Source organism: Trachurus japonicus, chromosome 3 (genome assembly GCF_045865225.1).
Source record: "Trachurus japonicus isolate A0001 chromosome 3, Traja_1.0".
NCBI lineage: Eukaryota > Metazoa > Chordata > Actinopteri > Carangiformes > Carangidae > Trachurus > Trachurus japonicus.
In genome coordinates this window covers 15,576,661-15,588,452 of record NC_140909.1, presented here as the reverse complement: position 1 = coordinate 15,588,452, position 11,792 = coordinate 15,576,661, and the positions used below count along the sequence as shown (strand labels likewise).

At 39.5% G+C, this 11,792-nt stretch overlaps 1 protein-coding gene across 1 annotated transcript; it reads left to right on the top strand.

The window, feature by feature from the left end:
- Positions 1 to 637: 637 nt before the first annotated feature.
- LOC146989795 (nuclear receptor-binding protein-like) lies at positions 638 to 11,326 on the top strand. Its single transcript, XM_085764098.1, has 18 exons — positions 638 to 811; positions 1,142 to 1,644; positions 2,073 to 2,195; positions 2,649 to 2,750; positions 2,898 to 2,987; positions 3,264 to 3,304; positions 3,418 to 3,512; positions 4,590 to 4,673; positions 4,898 to 4,956; positions 5,042 to 5,140; positions 5,245 to 5,377; positions 5,534 to 5,624; positions 5,777 to 5,827; positions 6,266 to 6,401; positions 6,601 to 6,654; positions 6,791 to 6,854; positions 9,421 to 9,476; positions 9,924 to 11,326. Exons 2-18 carry the CDS (start codon positions 1,333 to 1,335, stop codon positions 9,981 to 9,983), a joined length of 1,650 nt encoding a protein of 549 aa, XP_085620224.1. The 5' UTR covers positions 638 to 811; positions 1,142 to 1,332; the 3' UTR covers positions 9,984 to 11,326.
- The last annotated feature ends 466 nt before the right edge of the window (positions 11,327 to 11,792 follow it).

Here is an 11,792-nt window from a genome sequence, read left to right as displayed (position 1 = left end):
AACTCGCTTTTTTGAGAAAATGTGTTGTCAATACATCCAAACAACATCAAATACACAGCTTTAACAGTTTTTTTGAAATCGATATGTGAGATATAAACACGCGTTTACATAGCTCTAATGTACACGGCCCTTCCGCGCACCAATGCCCACACACTGGCCACGGAGGGGTGAACTATCTTGACTGGTCTTGCGCTGCCCTCTATCACAACCAGATTTGAGTGCGCTTGATTTGAGCTAACGCATGGACATCTAGTCGGTAACTGTGCCTTTAAACAACTAAAACTACAGTTAATAGTCTTGGACAGAAAAACCTGAATGTTTTTAAGCCTTCGTCGGTTTTAATTGACTTAGTAGGCCAACTTGTAGCGGAAGAATACACAAGCGTCCGAAACACGTTATTTTACCGGCGCTGAGCTGTAAATGAAACAAACGCACAGTCCGTTGTGGGGGCGTTGGGGCTGAACGGATTAGAAAGAACATTAAAGTTTGTGAGATTAAACCATATTTGTGAGTACATGCTAATATTTTAACGTTGTACTGAGTGTAATCTTGGCCGTTCACCCCCATGCGTTGTACTTATTTTCATGTTTTCGCAGTAACTTACGCCACTGCGTTTTCTCCGCGCAAACAAGCGCTCCCCAAGTTGTGCCCGCCCCTCCCACCTCTGCCAGGAGGAGAAAGGGACTTGAAACCCCATCAACAAATTTTTATGACGAACTAGCATTTTTCCAGTAAAGGCGTCTCGTTTTACTGCCTTTTCATCACTATGTAACCGAGAGGATTTTGTTCACCGGTAGTTTTCTGTGCCACGGTAAGATTTTTTTCACATGTTGCAACTTAACTTTGAGTCAGGTATTTATTTATTTACCTTCCCCAGTGCTTGCTAGCTGAGGAAAGTTAGCTACGATAGGTCGGTTGGTTAGTTTGACTGACTTCACTGTTAGTGTTGTGTCTCAGTAGCAGCTAGTTGTCTTTACAGGCTTGACTACAAATGAAACATAGGTCAGAAAGAGTCTCTCTGAAGTGAACTAACGTAGGCGGAAAGATAACTTGTTACGTTGTTGCCAAAGGTGGCAGCAGCAGCTCAGCAGCAGTAGCTCTGTGAAACAAGCCCTCCATAACATGTGTCATGTGTTTACAGTCCTCCCTCCCTGAGCTCCACCGCGTTGAAAGACAAGTAAAAGAAGAGGAGGGGATATGTGACCAGCTCTAACAGAGGAAGGCCGGGGGGGCAAGACAGAAAAGTGGCTTCCTTGCTTGTTGCAGCCCGGGGGAACAGGAGCCAAGAGGAGAAGGAAAGGAGGAAGTCAGCAGAAGCACCAAGTTGTCAGGATGTTTGAGACGGAGGACAGAGAAGCTCCACCTGCAGAGAGTAGTAGTAGTGGTAGTAACACAGCAGAGGTCACAACAGCAACAACAACAACAACAGGACACATGTCCGGCGGTAACAGTCAACAGGTACAAGGAGGAGGAGGAGGGTCATCTGGGTCTACACCTGTGGCCTGCGTGCAGCCCCCTGCCCCAACAACAGCAACAGCAGCAGCAGCAGCAGCAACAACAACGGAGGATGAGGATGAAAGTGAAGACGAGTCAGAGATCCTGGAGGAGAGTCCCTGTGGTCGCTGGCAGAAACGCAGAGAGGAGGTAAAGAGGGTCAAGAAGCTGTTGGATGAAGGTTGAACTGTCATAACCATCATTAAAGCTACTAATTATTTTGTGAGACAAAGTATTTCTCCTGACAATAACTTGACTTTTGAGTATTGAGATAAGTGTCAATAATGGATGCAATGATCTTGGGCCATCATTGTGTTTTTCTTACACACCATATACTTTTGTAGTAGTAAGAATAAGATATTCTATTACATGTAAGAGTTTTTATCAACCAGTATAAAGACTGAGTCAAACCATTAGAGTATTTTCTATAACAGTATTATTTTCTTTTGTTAATATCCCCCTTTTTAAAGTTGGTAACACTATTATAAGTATTAAGTAACATAACAAACCTGTTGCTGTGTTTCATCCCACAATATATGATCTCATACACCATTTTTTTCTGGTCCTTTCAAATGTAGGTGAATCAGCGTAATGTCCCTGGCATAGATGCTGCGTACTTGGCTATGGACACGGAGGAAGGGGTGGAGGTTGTTTGGAACGAAGTTATGATCTCAGAGAGGAAGAACTTCAAATTGCTGGAGGTGAGGCTTGTGTTAGAGAGTTGGAAATAACCACATTTGGGGAACGTGGTGTCCCGGCTGGTACAGTTAGTGACATCTCAGGTTCGGTCAACTAAGTGTAAAAAAAAGAGAAAAAAGAACAAAGGGCTGGTTTTATTTTCATGGCTCTTTTTGTGTCTCAGTAGTTCATGCACAGGATAAGAAAATAACATAAAGATTCAAAGTTGTGAAAATGATGTAGTGCAGGGTTAATACGATGTGGGCAAACCAGTCCAAGTGTGCTCTTCTCCATTATGGATCTGTCATGTAACGTTTAATGAAAAATAATTATGACATTATTTACATTGGGTACATACAGGTTTGGCTCAGTTGGAAACTTGGATATAATGGCTGGAAATCTCACTAGACATCTATGAATTGAAATCCACCCTGTCCTTTGACATCACTTTTTTTTGTTTTTTTGCTTGTGTTCAGGAGAAAGTGAAGGCTGTATTTGATAACCTGATCCATTTGGAACATGCAAATATTGTCAAGTTTCACAAGTACTGGGCCGACACAAAGGAAAACCGGGCCAGGGTGAGTCTCAGGCCTTTTGTGAGACATTATTGAATCTTTCACCTGTATGCTACATACATATTCTCTTGTAATCCTAATGTGATCCATGTCTTTTATCTCGTGTTTATATATTCTTATCTTTTTTCTTTTTTTTACTCTTTCCTTCAGGTGATTTTCATCACTGAATATATGTCATCAGGAAGTTTGAAGCAGTTCCTAAAGAAGACAAAGAAGAATCACAAAAGCATGAATGAAAAGGTAATAACTTAAACTTAAAACTTAAACTTAAACTGTGAGAATGCATTTTTAATAGAAAAGGGGGTTATGATTTCCTTTCTTTGAATTAACCTTGTATGATGTGTATAGTAAAGGGTTCTACAGTTTCAATAGTCTGGTAAATAAATAAACTGGGGTTAAGATATTTGTAGCAAAATGAATGCATTTGCAAATGTCCTGTGTCCCTCTGGACCCCCTGATATAATGCAACCCATAGTTAATCAAGGAAATGCTTTAATAAGATGTGTGGTCCTCCAGGCTTGGAAGAGATGGTGCACACAGATCCTTTCTGCTCTCAGGTTGGTCTCCCTTTTTCTCAGACGCTCTCAGGGAAAATGTACATACGGTTCATGGAAAAATAATCCAGACACTTTATTATGTAATTTGAATGTTTTTTTTTCCTATTGAGCAGTTATCTCCACTCTTGTGACCCACCGATCATCCATGGCAACCTGACCTGTGACACCATCTTCATTCAGCACAACGGGCTCATCAAGATCGGCTCAGGTATAGAATTACGCTTGTTTCCTCCCACCGTGTTAGGTAGTGGAGCTGGAGCCCTGGTGATGGAGTCAAATGATGCTGAATTATGGATCTAAAGGCTGAAAATCCCACATAACTGTACATTTAAGTCCCATGACCCCACAGTACCAGGGCTGGATGGCACTTGAACTCAACAGTCAGCACTTCCCATGTGACAAAAATCATAAGAATATGGCTTTTGTCTTGTACCTGTACGTTGCATAAGATGGAAAGAAAGCAGGCGTGTGTTATGTGGTTTAGAAAATCACTGTTGTGTATACAGAGGGCTGCTGTCACACAAGTGTGGTCACAACAGCGTCTGTGCACTTTGGTCTTATCTCTTCTCTTGCTCTCCATAAACTCTAAAAAGCAGCTTCCAAACATCCATGATGATTTGCTTAAAGGGATAGTTCAACATTTTTGGCAAATTGGCCCATTGCCATAATCCCTATAGTTTTAGGAGTAGGTTCGTTACCTTTAATTGTCGGTGCAAGCTATTTTTAGAATGGCCGAGCCGAGCTGCAAGCTGCTCAGAGCTACGTTACGGAGGCTCATGGGATTTCTTTGTTTCCCTCATGAAACTCATTAAATAAATACACAATCCAACAACTCCAAAACGCTCTCGTGGACAAGTTCTGACCTGTGCACATTCACCACGCTATGTGATAATAATGGAACCGGACGGAGTTGTTTTCGAGGTAAATTCATGCAAAACTGCTGATGCGCGTTCCCATCGGGGGCAGTTTTTTGGCAAGCAGTCTCTGCATTTGCCTCGAAAACAACTCCTTCGCAACATTCCGTTAAAAATAACTCGCACCGACAAATAAAGGTAACGAACCTACTCCTAAAACTATAGGGATTATGGCAATGGGCCAATTTGCCAAAATGTTGAACTGTCCCTTTAATGTAACTGTAGTATTAATTGGTCCTTCAGCATCACATAATTTCTTCCTTGTCTTGTTCGGACTTTTTGTTTTTGGTTCTTCTTGCTTTGTACTGCTTCTCTCACTGTTCACCATCCTACTTCTACATCCACCGTCTGTGTCCTTGTCTCATCTGCAGTTGCTCCAGACACCATTAACAACCATGTGAAGACTTGTCGGGAGGAACCAAAAAACATGCACTTCTTTGCACCAGAATATGGAGGTAGTCATGACCAACATCAGACTTTTTAGTTATTTTTCTATCGATAGTGATATTGGTAGTTTCCTGACCTCCAGAGTAAACTGGATGATACACATTGGATTATATTTTAAAGTAAGCTCAGTTTTTTATGAAGAGGCGCTTTCTGAACTTAAGTCATTAAAATTATAACGTATTTTACAAAATAATTCATGATATTGAAATGATATTCTTCATGTCTTTTGAAGATGTTGAGGATGTCACCACGGCCGTAGATATCTACTCATTCGGCATGTGTGCATTAGAGGTGAGACGAGACAAATGAAACATGATGTAATGGCCTGGGCCCTCTCTCAAAACAACATGTCACCGTGTCTGTTGCTGTGTTGCAGATGGCACTCCTGGAGATCCAGGGGAATGGAGAGTCCTCGAACGTTTCTCAGGAGGCCATAAATAATGAAATACAGTTACTGGAGGACCCACTGCAGAGGGTGAGTGTGTCTGTGTTTGCATTTATTTATTTTTAAATCATACTTAATTTATCTTTGAAACGTTTTTTCAACTATCATTTTGACACAGATGTTTGTGTTTGTAGGAGTTAATACAGACGTGCCTCAACTGTGATCCCAGTACACGGCCCACAGCCAGAGAGCTGCTGTTTAACCAAGCTCTGTTTGAAGTACCACAGTTAAAACTGCTAGCTGCACATTGTATCGTCAGCCACCAGCGTGAGTCTTAAACACACACACATAAATACAAAGACATTGTCGATTTTGTTGTGCTTCCATTTTTTATTTATTACTTTGTTCATCATCAAGTTTTAAGATATTTATCTTAAAAGTCCGTTTTATTAAGTTATTCTTAAAGGATTTCTAAATTCCCAGACATGATTGCCGAAAACGCCCTGGAGGAGATAACCAAGAACCTGGACCCCAACCTGGTCATCGCTGAGACAAAGGAGGATGTTCAGCTTAAGTAAGGGACTCAAACCAAATATCCACCTGGCAGTGATGGTCTGCACAGATACAGGAGGCAAAAAACAACAGAATTAATGTTATTCCTTTCATATATTTGCATTCAAAAACAGTGCAATTAAGTATGTTTTGTTTTTTTTGTCCTCTCTGAAGGCTTTCACAGTTTCCTGCTTTGGAGCTTGATAAATTCCTGGAGGATGTGAGGTGAGAAGCAAATCAAGCTCAGTTGTCAATGTGCACTTTTTGATTTTATTAAGCACTAAAGATGCAACAACACTATCTGTCCACAGAGGGGCAGTAGTGGACTATGTGACTATCTGTGTGTCTCTTCCTGAATCAAATCGTTATGTCCTGGTTGCATGAACATATGGAATTTTGGGCAAAAATAATTTCTGTAAAACTTGAATCACATACATGTGCTGCTGTGCATATTTCAGTTTAATGTGAGAGCACAACATTGAAATACCCAGTTTTCTATCACTGTCCCCCTCCTATCTTTAATATCCTCTTAATCTACTATTAATTCATCATTACTTTGTTAGACTTGCAGTCCTTTTTCAGCTCCATTCTTTTCCTCATGCTTTTATCTGCCACGTTTTCCCCAATTTCCCTTTTCTTTGTCCCCATCCCTCCCTGGGTCAGGAATGGTATTTATCCAATGACAGCGTTCGGGCTGCCCTGTCCTCAGCAGCCTCAGCAGGAGACGGTTAAATCTCCCGTTGTCATCCCCTTGGTCAAATCCCCCACCCCTGAGCCTACTGAGCTCGAGACACGGCGGGTGCGTACAATAGATCATACTGCATGTGAACAAAGAAAATGGAGTCACAATGGTGACATTTCACAAGTAATCTTGTTGCTGAAGTTTCCTGAGTCGGGATACACGCGGCTACATATCTGTGTAAAGCATTATTCTGACAATTTACCAACACTGACTTTTTACAGAAACCATTCATATTCAGATTTCCATATTTCTGCAGGTTATTCATATGCAGTGTAATGCTGAACCTGTTGAGGATGGAGCAAAGATTCATGTGAGTCTCTGTAATAACATTTACAAATTGTCATGTGATGATTTATTGTTTAATAAATTAACAAACATGATATTATACTAACAATCTATTCCCCTAGTTGTAAGGATGTAAATCGTAATTGTTTCTCTTCTCTTAGCTGACGTTACTGCTGAAGTTGGAGGATAAACTGAATAGACATCTAAGCTGTGACATGTTACCTCGTAAGAACAATCTTTTCATTTTGTTTCCATGAATTGTGACCAGTTTGTCTATGGTTTAGTCTTACAGTTTGTGTTTTGGTTTGATGATAGAATCACATGATTAGATGCATCTAATTCTATCATCAGACCAGTCACTGCAGAGCTCAGCCCACTGCACTCCCAGATTTTACTCCCAGGTTTCAGACACAGTATATCTTCACATGTATGGACTGAGTTGTATGGGAAAGTGAGAGTGAGATTCCAGAGTGAGCTTGAAACTCAGATGGCGTCACAATATGCAGCATGCAAGACTATTTTAGGCAGGGAGACAGACTGTTGCTTATGTGTTATGAAAACCTTGCACCTCTATTTTGGACAAATTTATTTGGTTTGAATACTTGAATTGCTAATGGCTATAATAACTTTTAAAATCTGTTTTTTTATGTTTCTTATAAAACAACAGGGAGTCATCCTAACAAATCCTGATTCTTTTATCTTTACTTATTCGTTCAAGAATTGTACATCAATATTTTAGTATTTTCATCTCACTGCTTTGCTACAAACAAGACTAAAGGAAGGCAAATGAGAACATAACACAGAGCACAACTGCTACAGTGGTCAAAATAACAGAATAATGCAGGCAGTATGATCCAAACTGCTCATGTACACAGGTATGGTAGGCATGTATACGGTTGCAGGCGTGTGGGGAATGCCAGGCCTGTGAGAGGCTGCAGCTGACAGCTGTCACCTCCCGTGTCAAGAACTGACCATCTTTTCCCAGGCAGTCATCTCCCTGTCTCTTATTCACACACACACACACACACACACACACAAACTGTCTCTATCAAATTCCTACACACTTTCACAGGACTTTCTTTTGCTCTTTTTTACCATTTCACATAAATTTCTTCCTCCTTTTGAATATTTGCAGGCTAATACGACTGGCACACACACTGTACCTTAACATCCATACACACACACACACACACACACACACACACACACACACTTTCTTCACAGCCCCTCCTACTGATATCAGGGTATAGTCCCTCCAAAGCTCCTTATCAACACACCCAAGTCCAAAGTCACACTGCAGTGTCACAAGCTAACTAACTTACTTCAATCTCACCTCACTGGCCTCTGTGATTCATCTACATCCTTTTCAGTGCATTCACATTAGAGGCATGTTTTTTATTATCAAAACTAAATAGATACAAATCAGCAGGGAACTACCTCCCTCTACTCCAGTATCATTCCCCTTGGTATGTAGCTGTCGACTGCTTGTATCGGTTTTGTTACTGTCAGAGTTGCTGGATGTTCCATCTCTTACACTTGTTTATCTTGTTCCAGCTACATGCCTTGTTCAGTTGTAAATTGACAGCCAGGTTATTAAAAATCAGCAGACCCTAACAGCTGCTCAAAAGGTACAGGAAAGGAATGTCCCAGTTTGCTGTGTTAACTAAAGTAATAATAAGAATCTCATTCATTAAAATAAAATACTACACTTTAACAACAAATACAGCCCAGGGATTTAAGCGATTATTATAAAACAGTATGTTTTTCTTCAAGATTTTGCACAAAGTAGAATTTGTGGAAGAGTTTATACCAGAAAATCAGATCTGGTTTCTTTTAAATGTTTTCTCCCAAGGTTTTGGCAAGTAAAATCTATTAAATGTCTTTTTATGTTAGTTTTCTTTTATATTTCTTTATTTTGAGTAACCTTGCATATATTTTGGTCACACCTGTGTTTATGGCTTTTTGTAGTTCACTTGTAGTCGTACACTTTTGTCTGTTAACTTTCCGTCAACCAAAAAGTTGTGTAGATGCATTGCAACATAAATTGTTGACATTAGTGAAATCTTAATATTTATCATTGTTTTTTTCCCCCAAGATAAATTGTATTTGCTGCTATATGATTGTTGAAAGTTTTTTGAAAACTTTTTCCAGGCTGAAGGTACATTTTGTGTTTAGGACAAATAAAATATTCAATAGAACAGTGGAGAAAGTATAGAAATATTAGGCCAGAATAAAAGTTATGGGCACTCTAAAGTAGAGGAAAGGACAATAATTTGTCCATTAAGTGGATAAGCCTTCAATAGTAAGACTAGAGAAGAATATCTGAACAACTAACATGTTTTAACATATCATGTCCCAGTGAAGATCATGCTGGTTGAAACATGTTGGCTTTTTGATTTTCCTGCCTGATGAGTCCCGATCTGTATTCTGTCCTGTCTCAGCTGTACTGGATGTCACTTAATGACTGCTTTGCTAGATGTCCACGGGAATACAAAGAATGGGATTATGGAACAACAAAATGGCTTCACAGGTGCAGACAGCAACAGCTGTAGATGCTCTTTGCTGGTTTGGTTTCTATTGTGTTTGAGGTGGGATTTGGATTTGAAAGCTGCATCTGGACGACATTGTGAACGTGGTATTTACCCTGAGCCTGAACTTTATCCAGGTGCAGCTTTGCATGTGTTATAGTATTTGCATAACTTCACGAGAAATGATGGGTGCTGCCTGGTAGAATTGATGTGGGGGTGACATTATGAATTACTCTTACTATCTGTACTTGTGTGTGTTTCAGAGGAGAATGCTCAAGAGTTGGCTGGAGAGCTGGTGCAGCTGGGCTTAATCAGTGAGGTGGGTTGGAGAGATTCACATTCACTGTGTATGTGTTTGTGTATTTTGTGGTCGACAATGTAGGCGAATGTGCTATTTCTGACAAGTGTTGGAAAATGCAGGTGATTGTGAAAGGTGCAGGGACCCTTGATACTCCTACATACTCTCCCACTCATAGACACTTTCCCTTAAAGAGCTTTATGCACACTGTTATCTACTGTATGTACTGGTGCCCACTTACTCACACGTGCGCACAGACCCACTCTTATGTTGTTTAGTCACTTGATTTCTCTGCAGATGACAGGATATGTGGACTGTGATAATGACTCCATCCTCTTAATGGACATACATAAAACAGCTTTGTGCCTGTTGTATTGACTCAGGAGTGTCTGTCAGTGCTTTATCTATAATGTTGGCAGACCAGTTTATCTTTGTACTGTCTTGAATTGTTTGTGTTTGTGTTCACAGTTGGACCAAAACAAGATAGCCGGCCTACTGGAAGAAACTTTCAGCCAAGCTCTTCAATAGCAATGATTTCATCAACCACATCTCCTCATGAATACACTCTGTCAAGCCTGTTACACATTTTATTTTTGATTACTCAACAGTGACTTCATTTTAGTGTTTTTTCTTTTTTTTGTTTTTTTTAAAATCCGTTATACAATGCTGTAGGCAGCAATGTGACCAAAAGCCTTGGGATCAGGGACTAAAACTTCCTAAAAGCACATCAAAGCTTTAATATAAAGCCAGTTTTGCATTTAAAAAGAGGCACCTGACTTTCAGCTTTATGATAACACAGTTTTTCTGTCGAGCAGAGTTGTATTTTAGTGTGCAGTGTTGACGTTATGAATTGCCAAGCTGGTCTGTGTCCTGGTATGAAGCAATCTAAATCATCTTTCAGGGCTTTACTTGAGTCAAATGGCGTACTAACTCACCTCTCTCAACTCTTGTATTAGATTTTACTAGTTGGACATGCTCCTTTTGAGTACCAGCAAAACTATTACTCCCCTAGAAAGGAGGAACAATTTAGCACCCAAAGAAAGTTTTGCAAATTAATTGCCAATTCGTGGGATTTATCTGGGACGGGTTTTTTTTTATCACTTCTCAGATTAAATATTGTAGTATATAGTAGTAGTTTGAGTACTCCAAAGAGGGAAAATTCAAACTTATATTTTAAATTGTATAAATATCCATTGGTTATCATTTGTTAAAGAGATACCCAACTAAATGTATGTGCATCATTGCATTTAACATTTTGATGGGGCATCTTGCCAATTCTCTCTGGAAGATGGTCACTATGAGGTACTGTGAACTCGGTGTTACTGAATTTCCATTTGTGTGTTTGTTTTTATATTTTGCTTTACTATTTGTCTTATTGTGGGCCTATGCACATGCCCTATAGTTCTCTTTTTTTCAATTGTTTTTCTTATTTTATTGATTGTTTTACCATTTGCTGCTTGTTGGGTTCACACATGGCTACTCTGCCTTTAAAAATCATTCATGTGAGACTTGTGTAGTGAACTCAGCTGCCATATGCTGTAGAAAGATGACATAGCCCTTTACTGACACATCTGTGTGAGAATTTCATGTTTTATTTATGTTACAGTTACTGTATATCGGGTGTTTTTCTTTACTTATTTTCCCTTTTGTTAACTTTTGTTTTAAATGGAGACCAAGTTGTGGAGAATCTGAGCCAATACAGAACTTCTCTACTTTTTTTTCTGTTACTTTATCTTAATTTGATAACAGACCATTTGATGAAATTGGGTACTAGTGGATTGAAATTATCCTGCACAGGTTTGCCAAAGCTTCTAAACTTGAATAAAACATTACACGTCATGCAGGTGTTGTTAAGACTTGCATTGAAATCAGGGAGTTGCCTGTGGTCTCTTTGTGACAGTTTGGCTCAGAACATTTTGTGGACTACAGGTACTACTAAAGATCACATAAATCAATACTTTGAACTGGCAGTACGGATGGAAATGTAAGATTATAAATATATTTAGTTTGAATATTATTGCATACAATAACTTGCCTTTCTCTTGTATTTTCTTTATAGAGTATTATATTTTATGTTGTATTTTGTCTTACAAACACTCTGCCCAGTTCAATTCCAGCAGTTAATTTCTACTGTTTAATTGCAAACTTCACTAATGAGATCAAATTAATCTGATGATCTGAATCACTTGACAAGTTTTTTTCCCCCCACCAGAGACAGCCAGGGAGGGCATTGTAATTTTGGGTTGTTTGTATGCATGTCCATTAGTCCCCTTCTGGCGAACAAAACATTTGTTCCTCAAATTTGGTAACTAATACGTTTTATGACTACATTTATTT